Source organism: Durio zibethinus, chromosome 26 (genome assembly GCF_047325235.1).
Source record: "Durio zibethinus cultivar Kanyao isolate XHJ-2024 chromosome 26, ASM4732523v1, whole genome shotgun sequence".
Taxonomy (NCBI): Eukaryota; Viridiplantae; Streptophyta; class Magnoliopsida; order Malvales; family Malvaceae; genus Durio; species Durio zibethinus.
The window spans coordinates 9674918-9690992 of record NC_143187.1 but is presented as its reverse complement, the minus strand read 5'-3'; the positions used below and the strand labels follow the sequence as shown (position 1 = coordinate 9690992).

The 16075-nt window shown below is 34.7% G+C and overlaps 2 protein-coding genes and 1 pseudogene across 7 annotated transcripts; all 3 read left to right on the top strand.

Annotated features, from left to right (window-relative positions):
- Positions 1-2297: 2297 nt before the first annotated feature.
- LOC111275040 (Telomerase activating protein Est1) lies at positions 2298-9016 on the top strand. 5 transcript variants are annotated; one of them, XM_022860125.2, is made up of 7 exons: positions 2995-3129; positions 3393-3442; positions 4805-4943; positions 5043-5633; positions 5775-5897; positions 5995-6203; positions 6694-9016. In XM_022860125.2, the coding sequence occupies exons 3-7, from the start codon at positions 4881-4883 to the stop codon at positions 8738-8740; spliced, it is 3033 nt and encodes a 1010-aa protein (XP_022715860.2). In that variant the 5' UTR covers positions 2995-3129; positions 3393-3442; positions 4805-4880; the 3' UTR covers positions 8741-9016. The 5 variants fall into 5 exon arrangements, with proteins under 5 accessions (XP_022715861.2, XP_022715863.2, XP_022715860.2 ...); XM_022860126.2 differs by lacking the exons at positions 2995-3129; positions 3393-3442 and adding an exon at positions 2298-2314; XM_022860128.2 differs by lacking the exons at positions 2995-3129; positions 3393-3442 and adding an exon at positions 2747-2781.
- Positions 9017-9267: 251 nt separating this feature from the next.
- LOC149511328 (uncharacterized) lies at positions 9268-11460 on the top strand (annotated as a pseudogene). Its single transcript, XR_016334069.1, has 3 exons — positions 9268-9483; positions 9615-9772; positions 10827-11460. The product of XR_016334069.1 is annotated as an uncharacterized LOC149511328 (transcript).
- Positions 11461-12535: 1075 nt separating this feature from the next.
- Positions 12536-15235, top strand: LOC111275037 (ADP/ATP translocase-like). Its single transcript, XM_022860118.2, has 4 exons — positions 12536-12751; positions 13679-14161; positions 14273-14617; positions 14885-15235. The coding sequence occupies exons 1-4, from the start codon at positions 12671-12673 to the stop codon at positions 15233-15235; spliced, it is 1260 nt and encodes a 419-aa protein (XP_022715853.2). The 5' UTR covers positions 12536-12670.
- Positions 15236-16075: the final 840 nt, after the last annotated feature.

The window sequence follows — 16075 nt, the reverse complement described above, 5'->3', positions numbered from 1 at the left end:
AATGTATTATTTACCATAAATGTATCATCCTCAAATATACATCCACCTCAAATGTATAAAAAACAAATGCCATATGGATAAGGATGGAGTTAACTTGGTTCAAAGTGAAGATAAAAATTTTTATCATTTTCATCATTCTATCATTTGATAATTTTTGAAATCAATAATTATAGTTGATGAAATTTGAAATTATTATATTTTTATGTTTATAATTTTATTAAATATAGATGCTTGGTATTTAACATATTATATTTTGTTAATATTTGATTTGCCTAGAATTAATATTGATTATGAACTTAGCTAAAGTAAAAATTTTGTTGCTAAGCTAAATATAAATGTTTTATTATAATTTAAATAAAATTATGAATAATTTTTTTAGAAAATAAAAAACATAAAGTATCATAAATTATTTTTAAAATAATTAAATAAGAATTTTATTATTATAATTATAATTATTATATTTTTATAACAAATTGTGTAAAATTAAAAAAAATTCACGACTACAATGATTGTGATGAGCTCAATGATCTTCGTTATATTCGAAAATGTGATAAACACAACGTTACTAAAAACGTGACCGCAACTGCTATTTAAATCCTTGCTTTCGATAGAAGAATAAATAAATATTATGTGTGTTATATTTTCAATTATAATACTAAAAGTTGAGGTTTAATCTGCGGATATCATTAACTTCGTTAAAATTCTAATATATATACGCTAATTGAATGTTTAAATCGAAAGATATATTTTTATATTTAAAATATTTATTTATGTAAAAAGTTAAAGATTAAGCACCAACATTCTAAATTAGTGAGAGATTGTTGATAGTTTAGAATGTGATGTATTTCATATTGGATAAAAAGATTAAATTATTGATGAATAAAATTAATTTTTGTAATAATTTTATTCATATTTTAAATAATTATATTTGAACATAAATAATTATTATATGATAAATTATCATAACTATTTGAATATAAATATAATATTATTTATAAAGATTATAATTATATAAAATATCATAATCAAAATTATTTGAATAAAAATTTATATCTATTTGTTTATCATAAACAAATCTCTCAGTATAATCATTTTTACTATGTTTGATTAAAAAATTTGAGATTTTATTATATTTTAAAAACATAATTATCTTTAAAAAAATATTATTCACTTCGTAAAGCTAAATTTTTAAAATATTTTTACTATTTTTTTTCCTACCAGAATATTTAGTATCAATTTTTTGTTTGTCAGACGAATACAAAAACTCCGATAAACTTATAGCCTAAAATCTGTTGGCTTGCAATGGCTTCATAGCTATGGCATCAAGGCAAAGCTCAATCCCAGAATCTTTCATTTCAAAATTCAAAGCCTTATCTTTCTCCTCCAATTGAAATTAATTGAGATGGGACCTCAAAGCAAATCAGTCAAAGACACCTAGCAATTAGACATTGTATATTCAAAAAATATCTTGAGTAATTTAGTTTCCACGTTAGGGAAGTAATAATTTGTAACAATTCAGAAGAGTAGTAATATAAGAAACGTAAATATCTGTAAAATGGGAATAGTGAAGTTTTGTAAATCAGGAACATGGATATAGTCCACACGTTTACTAGCAAAAACGTCTATAATGATCGCCATCAGATCACAATCAATCTTCTCGTTGGCAGTTTCTTATCCTAAACAAAAGGGGGACTTACAAAATCAATCTAATTTTCCTACTACGGATGAGACACACTGGAAATGGATTTTTCTTGACATGGATAAATCAATGAGCTTTGATTTTGAATGTGGGTTGAAAGCTTACAAACCAGCAGCCCAAGTCGACGTTCATTCGTGAATCATTAGACCCATTGCACTTTTTTTTTTAATCTTTAATCGCAAGTTTCACCATGAGAGTTGTTTGAATACTTTTAATTAATCGAACGGTTAAGATATTTCCATGGAGATGATCAATGGCATAATTTGGTCATTGGTCATGTCATGTCAGCACGACATATGAGCCTGCAGAAGACCAACGCGTGCACGACATTCACATAGGAGGAAGCTTCTTCTTTATTCACGAAGATTTGAACATTGCAGAGTAGACCTTGACCAACTATTTAAAGCACATTTATTTTATACTGCTATTGGTTTCACAGCCATGACTGATGCAGGCAAACCCAACTCCACCTGCCCATAAAACAAAGCCCCAGTTCTTCTAAAACTGTTAATTAATACATTAGGCTATCAAATTTGACTTTTCAAGGAATTGTCTCTCCTGTGGAAAAACTTTAGAATCTCTGCATTTTTGTTTGGGGATAATATTTTGTCAAAGGTGATGTCCTCTTTGTCAAAATTTATATTTATGCTTTTTTCCAAATTTATTTTTGTTCATACCTGAGTTGGCATATTTCTCAATGGGCTAGTTGAAGATTGGTTTTTTCTTTTGTAAGGATTTATTCATATTTGTCCGAAGGAACGTCACATTCAGCGACTTTGTTTGCATTTGAAAGTTACACGAGAGACCCCCCAACCACCCACCAGCCACTTCACCATGAGCAGTTGTGCGGCTACTGCCCCATATCATTAATTTAAGGAAAAAAAGCACCAAACAAATGCTAATCCAAGGCTTAATCTAATCAATCTAGTAATGGGATAAACCTTGCAATAATCATCTACTGAAATTATGATGATGCTGTTATTCTTATAAAGTCTAACGGAAATTCTGAGACAAGAAAAAAGATGGAGTTAGCTTGGATTGCAAGGGATACTCCATTTAATCAATAAAAATCGATAATGATGGTATGAATCACTTTTTTTTTATTCCTATCTCTAAAGGTTTTTTATTCTATGACCGGATACTCCTAGTGAGAATTGAAATGTTAAAAAAAAAAAAAAACCAACGAAATTTTTATCTAAAAAAACCAATAAACATAAATGCTGGGGTTAGAGTGGTCTTTCCCTGAGTCTCATCATCAGCCACCTTTTACTTTGTCTGTTTCACAACTGGGCATTACAGTGGCTAAATCTCTTCTTTCCTCTGCCAATCCCCGCAACTTCTCTCTCTCTCTCTGTGTCTTTTGCTTTGCCTTCCATATGGGTACTTTTGTTTGGTTAGTTTGTTCATAGTTTCTTCTCCAAAAATTGGCAGTAAGTTACTATCTTTCATGGGGTTTTGTTGTTGATGCTTTTTTCTTTTGTCTGTCTGTCTTTTTTTTTTTTTTTTTGGTTTCCTGGTTCTGGTTTCTCATTTCCAGGTATGGTATTCTTAGGTTTCTAGTCCTTAAAAAAGATCTCAGCTCTTTTGCTTTGATTATCTCTTGGTTGCTTACTTTGATGTGGTTTCTTGTACTGTTGCTGGTCTTGCTCCCCTTCTTGTTTTCTGCTAATACTTCATGTTTTGTACGGTAAAGGTGTGACTTTGCTCTCTCTGCAGATGTGAAGTTTCTCAATTTCATTTCATGTGGGTTTTTCTTCTTAAATTTTTAAGCAATTTCTGTAAATTCTCTTGTAGTTAATTGTTTTCTTTCCGTATGGCCAGTAAACAAGAAGTTTTATGCTTAATAGAATAATTGCTTATAAAGTTGAAAACCTCGGGGCATTTATTGGGCAATTCTCACTTCAGAACCTATAATACTTTTTTCATGGTGATGATGATGGTAATTTTCTGGATTCATAATCACGTTGAAACAAGTTAATTGTTGCCTTTTTCTTTCTTTCTTTTTTTTTCCCCACTGATGATAGTGACTGGGAAACTTGGTTGAATTTTAGAGGCATTAGTGCTTTTGGATGTGGTATTCTTTTGTGGAACCAAGATCATTCTATTAGGATGATTTTTTTCTCAAATTTCTGCTTGAAGTGTCAAATTCACTCGAAGTACTATTTGAATCTGAAGTCTTCTCTCATGCATGTCAAGGAAACTTTGATGGTTTTGTAGATGAAGTCCTTTATTTGCATTTCAAGTAAGTGAGTTTGTAGTTGAACATATGAGGGGGCAAAGAGGCAAATAATTTCTTTCAACATCAGTTTACTTTCTGACAGGTATATTAGCATTTCCGAAAAGAAGAATATGCTCTCAAAGTCCCAGTAACTTCAAATCTTGGAAGGTCTCTTAGTCTAAGGAGTCCAATATTTTACAAATAGAAAGTTTTCCACTGTAAGAAGCATTATCCCAAAGAGTTGTTTCGCGCCATTTATGGCTCATTTGGGGAGAAGAATTTGTGATTCCAGATGTGAATTTGATTTGTTATGACTTATGAGTAGTAGGATGGATTTAGAAAATGTACTGAAATTGGGAAAGGTTCAATGTATCTATGGATTTGAGATATGCTTGGTGGATGAATTTGAGAAATAAAAACCTCTGTGTGGGGTTTCATAAACAACAATTTGGAAAATGATTCATGGATTGGAGTGAAATCTAAAAACCTTATTGTTTTGAGTTCCATTCAAGCAATAGAGATTACTGGAGGTCCACATTCTTCTTATTCTTTCGGATCTAGTTTTCAGCAGACATTTTGCTGGTATTAACCTAGTTTGGAATTTAGAACTGATCATGCTAGTTAAATATTTGCAAAATTACGGTCTAGACTCCCAAAGCTTGAATTATACATTATCATACTTCCTGTTTGGACTAATAATTAAAGTTTACATGCAAATTTTGGTGATATCATAAAAAATGTAAGTTTGTATTCTTTATTTTCTCTTTAAAGATGCCTATGTGTATTCTTTATTTTATCTTTAAAGAAGCCCATATGTTGTTGTTATCGTATCTTCTCCTTCTTTCTCTTCCTTTTCATTTCTAATGAACTACATTATTAACTGACAGGTCAAATGTGCTATAAGTATTTGCGTGTCCAGTTGATGAGATAAAAATATATTGAAGAAGGATCCTGGCTATAATCATGAATAATACTTTGGTTGTTCCCCTGAAAGATCAGAAAGAAAAAGCCAATTTCCTTCTTGAGGTACATCTTTGGAGCTACAATTTCATGTGATCATCTATTCCTATTAGTCTCTCCCTTGTTTCAATTAGTTTTTGACTCTTGAAATCGTGTTGGTCTCAGATTGCTAGCATAGAAAAGCAGTTGTGGGCATTAATCCACTCAAAAGGTTTATTGCACTCTGATGTTCGGGATTTATACCATAAAGTCTGTTTAAGTTATGAGAGTTTCATTTTGAATGATCATGAACTGACAGAACTTCAAGATGTTGAATATTCACTGTGGAAGCTACACTATAAGCACATTGATGAGTTTCGTAAAAGAATAAAAAGAAGCTCTGCTAATTCAGAAGGTACAACATCTGCAATGCCCCCAAGTGGTTCTGATGACAAACATATAGAAGGGTTTAAGTCATTTCTTGTAAAAGCTACTGAATTTTACAAAAAATTGATTGTGAAAGTCAGAAGGCATTATGGGCTTCCAGAAGAATCTTCCTTGTTTAAAAGGGGTGGCAACATTGCTTCTGTTGAACCAACGAAATTGCAGAAATGTCACTTTTTATGTCATCGCTTTTTAGTTTGTCTTGGGGATCTTGCTAGATATATGGAACAATTTGAAAAATCTAGTGTCCAGAAGCATAACTGGTCAGTTGCAGCCACCTACTACTTGGAAGCTGCAATAATTTGGCCAGATAGTGGAAACCCCCAAAATCAGGTATTTTATGTATTTTCTTATTTTCTCTATTGATATATCTTGATGAACAAGGTATCTGTGCCAATTATATAGAACCCAGTTGCATTTGTAACATTTGAATTCCTGATTTCTATGTATATAATCTATCATGTTCACTTTTAGTTGGCAGTGTTGGCAACATATGTGGGTGATGAGTTTCTTGCTCTATACCACTGTGTAAGAAGTTTAGCTGTAAAAGAACCTTTCCCTGATGCCTGGAACAATCTCATTTTACTATTTGAAAGGGTAACACTTGTACCGTTTGCTTATGCCTTGCAAATAATTTTATCCTCTAGGTATTCGTACCTACTTCTGATTTCCAAATGTTGTTGTGATTTTGCAGAACAGGTCATGTCATTTACATTCTCTTTCAAGTGAGGTCCACTTTGATTTCTTAAAACCTTCTGAAAGAAGTGATGCCTGGGTCAAATCACAATCAAGTAGGAATATTTCAGATGGCTGTCCTTTGAAGGGTGAACTTGATCACTCTGCAGAAACAAACTTCTGGCCACTTCTTATCAGAACATTAAGTTTCTTCTTCTTAGAATCCAGGTAACCCTTGTAACTATAAATTGAACAGATCATTTCAGATGTAAATATGTTTTAAAAGGCTCCATATGCTTGTTTGTTTCATTCAGTATCGTGTCTGTGCTTTTCATGTGCATAAATCCACCTTAGTGCATAAGCATATAGAGGGTATGAAGAATTAACTTTCAAGTTCCAAACATGTACATTCGATGACCCTAGAACATAAGGTATCTCATAAAGCAGCACTGCTAGATTTTTTCTGATGGTTTCTTTCTATAATTACAACGTTGCAAATTTTACTCAACTTAATGTAGTTAGCTTATCAACTTGCTTCATGTTGCTAAGTTAAGTCAGAGATGGGAAGTGTCATTATGTCTTATGACTTCTGCTTCTCTTACCTTAACTAGGATGCCATCGGTAATATATTTTAAGGATAAGATATAAGCTTTTTGGTGTTTATATTCCACTTTTAATTAAGTTCTCATGTTCTTAGCTTCTTTATGATGTGAGGCAGTTTGGAGGACTTCCCTTGTGCTTTTGCATCTACCATGAGGGTGTTGGATATGATGATGGCTTTAGATGATAAAAAACTAAGAGCCATTTTGGAGTCCTATCAACCTATGGATTCAGCTAGAACAGGCCCTTTCCGTGCTCTTCAAGCTGTTTCCATTTTCATCTTTGTCTTCCATAATCTAATTAATAGCCCGGAAATGGAAGGGTCAAAAGATGGAAAGAATAAGCAACATCTTGAGTTGATACAATTTGCATTGACTGCTACTTTCATTTTCATGGGACGTTTTGTTTATAGATGTTTGAAGGCAAATCCTTTGGACTCTTGTCCCCTTCTACCCACTGTTCTTGTTTTTGTGGAGTGGCTGGTGAGCATTCTTGATGTAGTCGAAGCTTATGGGGTGGATGAGAAAACAAAAAGCTCTATTTCTTTTTTTTTTACTGCTTTTATTGACCTTTTGAAGCAGTTCAATATTGGGGTTGAAGTTTTGTCCCATGTAAGAGCTGCATTGTGGGAAGACTATGAGTTGAGGGGCTTTGCACCATTAGCTCAAATACTTGTTTCATTAGATTTCTCAACTAACTGGGATCAGATAGACAGTTATGAAAGTGGGACTGAATGCCGTCTTAAGCGTATAATCAATGCTGCACTGAAGATTGCAAACAGATCAAATGGTTCCCGTAAATGGATTACCTATGATAGTTTGGGAAGGAAATTCTATGCTGAAGATGCAAATTTAATGCCTCAGAGGCGAGAATCAGAAAAAGTTGAGTCCACCAATTCTGATGTAAATGTCAAAGGGCTGCACTGGCATATTTATGAAGCTACAAAAGAATGTGAGACACAGATTGCAAGTGAAAATCTAAGCACCATTGCTGTGGATGAGAAATCTGTTGCCATGGAAGAGGAAGAAGTTATTCTCTTCAAGCCTCTTACAAGATATAATTCAGCCCCGCTCTATGGGATAATTAGTAATGCTAAAGACCCTGCATCGCCAAACGAAAAGGAGGAAACAGTTCCTTCTGATGAATGTTTGCGCCGTGCTACATCACTACTTATAGCCCAAAACCAAGCCCATGGTGATACCTCAGATTTTCATTCTGACATCTCTAATTTCAAGCTTAGCAAGGCCTTCAAGCAGCAGGAGCCTTTTGTAAAAGAGGCTACAGCATTCTCGTTTTCAGAAGTCCCCATCTCTGCTGGTCCTCCCTCTCTTAGTGCTTGGGTTTTAGACAGAGGAAGTTTAAGCATTACTGAAAAGGGGAGAAGTGATGTTCATAGACGGGGCTTAAGCCCTATTGAGGAAATAGCTACTTCATCCATGAATGATCTCTCCATCCATGAAACCGAGGATTCTGCCACTTCTTCAAGATCTGAAGTTTCAACCAACCATTACTCACCTACTCCATATTCAGCTCCTGCTCCTTCTGCCCCTTTTCTGCCTGAAGATGCTGCTGCTTGGTTTCATGGTACTCAATCTAGTTTTTCTGAGGTGAAGGGCTCAGGGTACAGTAATAAACCAGAGAATTTCTATGATGCATCAAGGATAAGTGGCTACCCCAATTGGTCTCCTTATGGCCAACTTAATTATGGTTCTGCTATTCCAGGTTTCGTGGATAAATACCCTCCATTTAGCGGGATGACTTCTTCTGAGTGGCTTCGTAAATACAGAGAAAGTTGCAATCTTGATCAAGGAAATGGGCATGCACTGCCTATCAACTATTATGCTCCCGGGAACTCCAGGAACTTTCCAACTCCTGATGCTTCCCGCTATGGTCTTTTTGATCAATTTGGAGTTCCTCCTGTTTCAAATCCAACAATGTTTACAGAGAGTTCAATATTGCATTCAGGATTTCCCCTTGTTTACGGCATGGAGGAACCAAGAAGAGAAAAGCTGTTTCCTGGTTATCAAAGACCAAGCCCTTACGGCTGTGGTGCCATGACTGAACTTAGGGACGAACCACAGCCACTCTTGCAGTATCTAAAGGAGAAAGAATGGCTACTCCAGCAGGATCCAACCCTGAGAAGTCCTACTTACATGGGAAATTAAAAGTTGCAACTCAAACTGTTGATAAAAGCTGTCTTTGGACCAAAATACAACATTTCCCCTAGGACTTGGGTGTCAGTTTAAACAAGTTTATAATTGTTCATGGATGTACATATCTAAAGAAGTTGACAATATGTATGTTTCAGCCAGATGCCTTGTCTGCAAAGAGGTGTTTGAGTGTGAAGAAATGTCGAGTTTCTCTCCACAATGTTACAGATTTAGGATTGTTATATATAATACAATATAATATAAATATAATGTTCTCTCATTGACCAGAAATATTTTTTCCTCCAAATATACTTTGCCGGATGTCATTTGTAGTCAAAAAAAAAATCCAGAATCCCCATCTAATGAGGTGGCTCAACTCAACTCAAGCTGAAAATGGCAATTACCTTTTCTTATGCTACACTGCATGAATAAGCATGAATAACATTGATTTTTAAAATAAAAAAATGCACATTGCATGAATAACATTGATTTAAAAAAAATAATAACATTTCTGTTGCCGGGGATTGAATCCAGGTCCACTGGGTGAAAGGCAAACATCCCAGCCACTGGACGACAAAAACGTAAAAACAAGTACTAATGTAGGCCTAAGGCATTCGGTGACTTTTGCTGCCTGAGTCTCTAACTCAATATCTAAAGATACACTAGACTAAACTCAAATGGAAGGGAAACAGTAAGCAGGAGGCGATTTATCATCAGCCAAAGCAGTTTTACATGGAGGTTTAGCTCCTGGTGTCAACGTTGGTTCAATTTCCTTCTCAAAGTTTCTGCTTTTATTTTTCTGTGTACATGTACATGTATATATATATTTGCAGGTATATTCATGTAGTTACTAATAAAAGGTTTGGATTTTTTGTTTGTTTGGTTTCAGGGTCCCACATGGAATACACTGAAATCAACATTTTTAATGGTGGGTCTTTGCCTTGCTGTTATGTTGGGTTTAGCATTCTCGTCTAGTGACTCTTCCTTGATGCTTCATGTTCCTTTCCTTGTTCTCATCACCATCACGCTCATCTTCCTTCTTAACTGGTACTATTTCTTAATTTTATGCTAAATCCCCATATTTTCATTTTTTTTGTTTAGTTGAACATGCATTTTTGTTTTCTAACTTCATTGATTTTGGGTTGCTTTGTGTTATTATTGTTTTGATCGTTTATTTAATGAAAACTATGGGATTGTGTATAATCATTAGAAAACCTTGCTAATATGTGTATTGTTTCATCTTGAGCTGGCTGCATATATGCATTATCTATTGCTTGAATGTTCTCATTGGACCAGTGTATACTTATTAAGCTATGTTGGATTGTCAAAGGTGTTTTTATCATCATTATCATGATTCCCTCAGACTTCAATGGTTTGGCATTTTAGCACTTGAATACCTAGAGAAACAGAGGCAGGCTTTTCTGACTTTTTTTTCTTCTTTTAATTGTTTTCCTTTTGTGCTCTTAAGAGGAACTGGTTTTGTAACCTAGCTTCTGCAATATTAACGGTGTCACCTTAGTGAAACTTTTGGTGTTTTGTCACAAAAAGGATGAATATTATAGCTTACAGCATTTATAATGTCCTCTGTAGTTGAAGCCAGTAAGGCATGCTCTTGTAATATATGCTCTGACATTGGGTAACACTTAGCAGTTAGGATTATACACCTGCAATTGCTTGCATCAGCATCACTGCCTGCTTTATGACACATAGCATTCTAGAATGGTTTAGATAGCAAGGGTAATTAAGTTGGGAGCACTGAATTCTGTTTAAATCGTCTTCTAAAATGTCAATTGCTGTATGGATGCTTTGGTTTTTCTTATAATGATCTCTATGCAAGCTACAATATTCATCCTGTTTGAAGCTAAGGTGATTGGTTTTTCTTATGATGATCTCTATGCAAAGGCCAAATTCAATATGCATTTACAAGGTGGGGAAGAGAAGGCAAGGATGATTGGTTTTTCTTATGACGATCTCTATGCAAGCAAGTCATTGGATGCATAGGAGTTTGGCCTTTGTTATTGGAACATGATTTGGAGCTACAAAATTGAATCTCTTATCTTCTCTAGTTGGAAATTGTTATTTTACTGACACCTTGAATTAGGTTGATTGCATTTCTTATGCAGGTTTCTTGACAGACTGGTTTGGTTTCCGTTGAATGTCAAATGCAAGAGATGGACTTGATACCAAATGATCGTCAGAGATAAACAATAAGAAGCAATTAAACAGAATGATTTTCATTTTCATTAACATTTAAATGGCATTACAAGAGAAGATGTCATTGACAAAGGAGGGGTGGATGATAAGAGGATACAATATGAGATGCATCCCTACAGAGGAAATGGGAAGAAAAGGTTGAAGGGAACTAGGGAAGCATGAGCAAATCATGGTTCTTCCTTCTCTTTCCATGGAATCACATCAGAGATGCCCTCATTAGTCGCTCTTCTTTTCCTTCTCCTTTTGTTTGCTCTTCTTGCTCTTGGTGAAGCAGAAGCATGAGCAGCATGGGAGCTGAAGCGAAAACTTCATATTTCATGTACTGATGATTCATTTGCAAAAACTGAGACCTATATAGAGCTCCATCCTCAGTTTTATTTATTTATTTTTTTTGATTAATTTATTCTCATATTCATTTCTGTCCTTGGATGCTATTACTATTTCTCCTTGTTATTGATAAGAAGATGCCTAACTTGTCAATGACAAATTCGTAGCAATTGGATGTCTCATGCTTCTTTGTGCGGATCATCTTACTACTTTCTTTTTTCATAAGAATAAAAGCGTCATGCTTGTTTGTTCTTTTCCTTGGGAAAAAAACGCTTTATGTTTTGGCAAGGAATAAGCAGCTTCAAGCCTGTAACTGGCAATGTTGCGTGTAGACCGAATCTCATAGTTGGCTTTGAACTCTGGGAAACTGGTTCACCCCAAAGAGGCTTACAATTGGCACTCTTTGCCAACCAGAAGATGCAGGATATTGCCTTGATAAAATTAGAAAAGATGGTTACCTCATTGCATACTTTTTAGTAATTCATCCAGGATTACTGTATTTAAAAAAAAAAAAAAAACTTAAAATAATGGGTTTGAACTTTGAAGGGTATATCCTTAACCAAGGTTGGATTATAGATTCTCTCTTTGGGGTTTAGTATAGGATCCATATGAGAATCTTGAAATGGTCTTATTGGGTCTACTGCACGTCCTTTTTGCATCTTAATTTTTATTTTAATGACGTTTAAGTGAGTTACATTCATGGAGCTTAACCGCTTGACATTAGAATAGGTTGTTCTTCAGTAAGCTATATGACACATGGGTTAAGGTTTAACCCAGATTTATGTTTCACAATTGCTGTGGAAGTCTAGACACCACATTATCACTTGCGTTACTGTTAGAAAATTGAATCTGGTATATGTATGGTGGAAACTGGAAAGGAATTAAATCAAATTTAAATAGAAATGGAAAGCACTCTAAAATTCACCTGAAGTTTACTTGACACGAGAAAACATGGACATGAAATTAAAGAGACCATCACCTTAATTGGAAATTATGTGTAATTTGAATTGTTTGAGATTTGCAAATATTGAATTTTCTCTTTAATATTTGAATATTAAAATTATCATAATTAAACTTTAATTATTAAAATTAAAAATTCAACACTCTATAGAATTTCTTGACTACAAAAAATGCATTGTCTACAATTCAATTTCATGAATCCTTTTAAATTCAATTTTTAACTTCTAGAAACTGCAAAAACATGTATAACTCCCATGACCAAATTCAATAGTAACATATCCATGCATAATGTTTTATGTTTTTAAGTTTTTCCTTGAAAAAAATACTATATTGCTCTTCTAATGTGTTTTTTTTTTAATTACTATAGTTAAATGGCAATTCGTTGAACTTAGCGGTATTGGGGTATCCTTAAAAACGGTTTTTCCCTTAGCTACTTCTCATTTCATGCAAAGTACACCATTTCCTTTCTCCTTACATTTCCAACCACAACCGCAACAGAGCTTTTTCCTGGAGATGGAAAACTGGGTAATCTCTCCTTTCTTTCTTTTACTTTTCTTGCTCAACTTCTTCTATGATAACTGGTTCTCGTATTTTTTTCATATTTGCTCGTCACTTCATTTTCTTCTTTGGTTCTTAAATGGAAAATAATCTAGAACTTCCATCGAAAAATTTCTCTTCTACTTTTCTCCATAACCAGATTATGTAACTACTAGATTACTTTACTACATTCTTGAACTTGAATCTTATGTGAAAACTCATTGTTGGTTTTTAACTTTATTTTTCTTGGGGCACCATTGTCTTTTGAACGTGAAAATTTCTTCCTTGGGTAGGAAAAAAAATGTTGTGTTATGTCATTCATGATTCTTGACATAAAATTTATTGGATTCTCTTCATTTTTATGGTTTCTGGTAAATGCCTGCATTGATTCTATATATGCAAGTCACAATTCTTTTTTGTTCTTTCATTTCTTGCTTTATTAGATAGCTAATCTAAAAATTTTAGCCTAGGAGGAGAAGTTTTAGAATGTTAATGGGCTGCTTTGTAGGAAAATACTAGTATTCTTGATTGGCTCTAGTCACATTGATTTAGAATGGTACTTTAAAGGGTTGTTGATGAGCAAATCTTGAACATTTTCATTTTCCTATTCTCTGTTTCGACGTTGGCTGTGCAACTGATTGTAAGAAGCCTTCATTTCTAATTTTTTTTTAGAGTTTTCTTTCTATAGCGGGAGATGAATATGCTATGAGTATTGAGCTTCATTTTTTTTTTTCTACTTTAAATTTTTTCCTTTTCTCTTTCTCTATAGTAAACAGAACAAGGAAATAAGTTGGGCCATAAACCTTTTGAGGCTTCATATTCATTTTTGTGTCACGCTTCTCAAACTTTATTTTTTCTATATATCTTTGGGGTTTTAAAATAAAAAATCACATCTGTTTGATTATTTCTTTGCAGACTAAAAGATTGAACTGCAGAATGGAACATGAGCCAATGCATCCACCTATATCTCAAAAGATACACTGGCACCCTGACCTCTCATTCAGGCATTCTTACACTCCAAGAATGCAAAATATTCATGGGGCTGGTGCCTTAGTGAACTGGAGATCGCTAAGTCCACTCCTTCCAGCATTCCAGGGCTGTGCGTCAACTGTTGTAAAACCTGTGCCGCAGCCAGCTTTTGTAGGAGCCCCACTGGAGAACAATAAAGCTTCTGTTCTAGTTAAATTGGCTATGTTAGGTGTTCTGAAGACAACAGTTGCTCCATTTGAGCGAGTGCAGCTCTTGATGCAAAACCAGAACGCGATGATCAAGTCAGGTCGGCTGCGCCAACCATATAACGGAATATTTGACTGCTTTGCTCGAACGATCAGAAATGAAGGTATCTTTTCCCTTTGGAGAGGCAACACTGCAAATGCCATGGGACATGTTTTTAACAAGGTAACTTCCACCAAGTTATCCTATAGGTTGCTGTTCTATTCTCAGGAGTTAGAAATTTTGTATCATTAATCTGCTTGATTTGTTAAACCCATACACCTTTATGTGCTACAGGCCATACCTTTTACTATCTTCCAATACATTGAAAGTCGTGAAGATATCCAGTGGACTTATATTCGGATGTTAGTGGCAGGTGTCCTTGTTGCAACTGCAAATCTGTTTCTTGTTTATCCATTTTTTTATGCTGGAACACGCCTGGCAAACGATGTCAAAACTACCTGCAACTTGGGCAAAAGGCAGTTTAATGGTATATTCGATGTCTACAGAAGAACTCTGAAATCAGACGGCATTGCTGGACTGTACCGTGGGTATAATATTTTACTTGCTAAAATTGGTATGATGGCAGCGCTATCTGTTGCTGTAAAACCATGGCAACGGCTATGGTTGCTTCTTTTGCAGGTCAGTGGATTATATGAGATCTTAAAAACCGGCAGCGAGGTCATTAAACTGCAGTTTCAATTTATTGTTGTCTCTCACTATTATCTAAAACGCTACCAAAATGTCATTTCCCAAAAGATGCTGAATGTTGTCATTGATTCTTTTTGTCAAAGCTGACTATTCCCAACAACAAATGAACTTATATTTTCATTAGGCAATGCTATCTGGTTTGTGGTTACAGGAATAATATGATAAATGATATAGTTAGAAAATGCTTGTTTTTTGCAGGACAATAATTTGGCCAGGGCTATGGTAGAATTTGGGTTTAATACTAGTCGCAAGCTGATTTTTTACCCAATGGATACAGTGAGCAGAAGGATGATGATGACCTCCGGAGAAGCTGTCAAGTATAAGAGTTCACTGAACGCGTTTGCACAAATTTTCAAAACTGAGGGCGTTGTATCCTTTTATAAAGGTGCAGGGGCAGATATCCTTCTGAATGCGGCATTCAAGGGTTCTGCATTGTTAACGATTTATCTAACTGCTGTTCTTAGTGCTGCAATGGAGAAGCCCCGTGATGATGGCAGCCAACCTACTTCTACTTTGACCATTAGATGGAAGAATGCCAGAGATAAGTGACGGCAGCGGTCACTTCAGTCATGATGTATAACATCTTAGCCCTCATATTCATTCCAATTTCAGTTTTGACCATCTTTTCCCTTGTTTTCAGAGCAGAGAAACAATTACCCTTTTTTTTGCTTGTTTGATCAAACGAGGCTGCAAAACTAGATGAGTCGACCAAGTATGATACCGTTAGGACAGATTTTGAAACAGAAAGCTCCTTGATATAACTAATACCTTAAGGTCCTTCTGCTGCGGTTTCTTAAAACATATTTGCAATATTTCTTACGTTTACTTTGTTTCATTGCCCACAGAACGGCTAAATTTTTACATGGCTGTAAACTTAAACAATCCTTGAGCAGGCACCTGACACTGTCCCACTCCCTTAATAGTTTTATGTTCAATGCAGAATAAATCCAGAAGGCTAATCTCAATAGTTTTAATTTACGAGTTTTAAGATTCTTTCATGGCAGTGGCTGTGAATGCAAAAGAATCCGATCGGCAAGTCAACATAAATTGCAAGTGTTGTAGAGATTTAAGTTTGTTTGACAATGAACACTAGAGAGAATATATGAAAATGAAGAGAACATTCCATACAATATAAGAGATTTAGAAATAAGAAGCCAAGAAGGAAAAAATGTCCATGTTTCAGCTCTCAAGTATAAGATGTGATAAGCTCAGCAGCAGCTATACAGTATAAGATACCTTTGAATGCAATTTCACATAAATTCAAAACAAAGGGTCCTTTAACAAGAGTCCTTTCATGAAAGTGCAGAGGCAGACAGTCTCACAATTGCTGCTTTCTATTGTTTTAAGGAAGAATTGATCTAGGTAGCTATGCTTCTGCTAATGAAGAAT

What these genes read in the sequence shown, in the direction of transcription:
- LOC111275040 (XM_022860126.2), top strand. Translation starts at nt 4,881, where the DNA reads ATGAATAATACTTTGGTTGTTCCCCTGAAAGATCAGAAAGAAAAAGCC. An exon ending in AAGCCAATTTCCTTCTTGAG is followed by an intron (nt 4,944 to 5,042) that starts GTACATCTTTGG and finishes TGTTGGTCTCAG; the next exon opens with ATTGCTAGCATAGAAAAGCA. An exon ending in TTCTTCTTCTTAGAATCCAG is followed by an intron (nt 6,204 to 6,693) that starts GTAACCCTTGTA and finishes GATGTGAGGCAG; the next exon opens with TTTGGAGGACTTCCCTTGTG.
- LOC111275037 (XM_022860118.2), top strand. Translation starts at nt 12,671, where the DNA reads ATGCAAAGTACACCATTTCCTTTCTCCTTACATTTCCAACCACAACCG. An exon ending in TCCTGGAGATGGAAAACTGG is followed by an intron (nt 12,752 to 13,678) that starts GTAATCTCTCCT and finishes ATTTCTTTGCAG; the next exon opens with ACTAAAAGATTGAACTGCAG. An exon ending in TATGGTTGCTTCTTTTGCAG is followed by an intron (nt 14,618 to 14,884) that starts GTCAGTGGATTA and finishes TGTTTTTTGCAG; the next exon opens with GACAATAATTTGGCCAGGGC.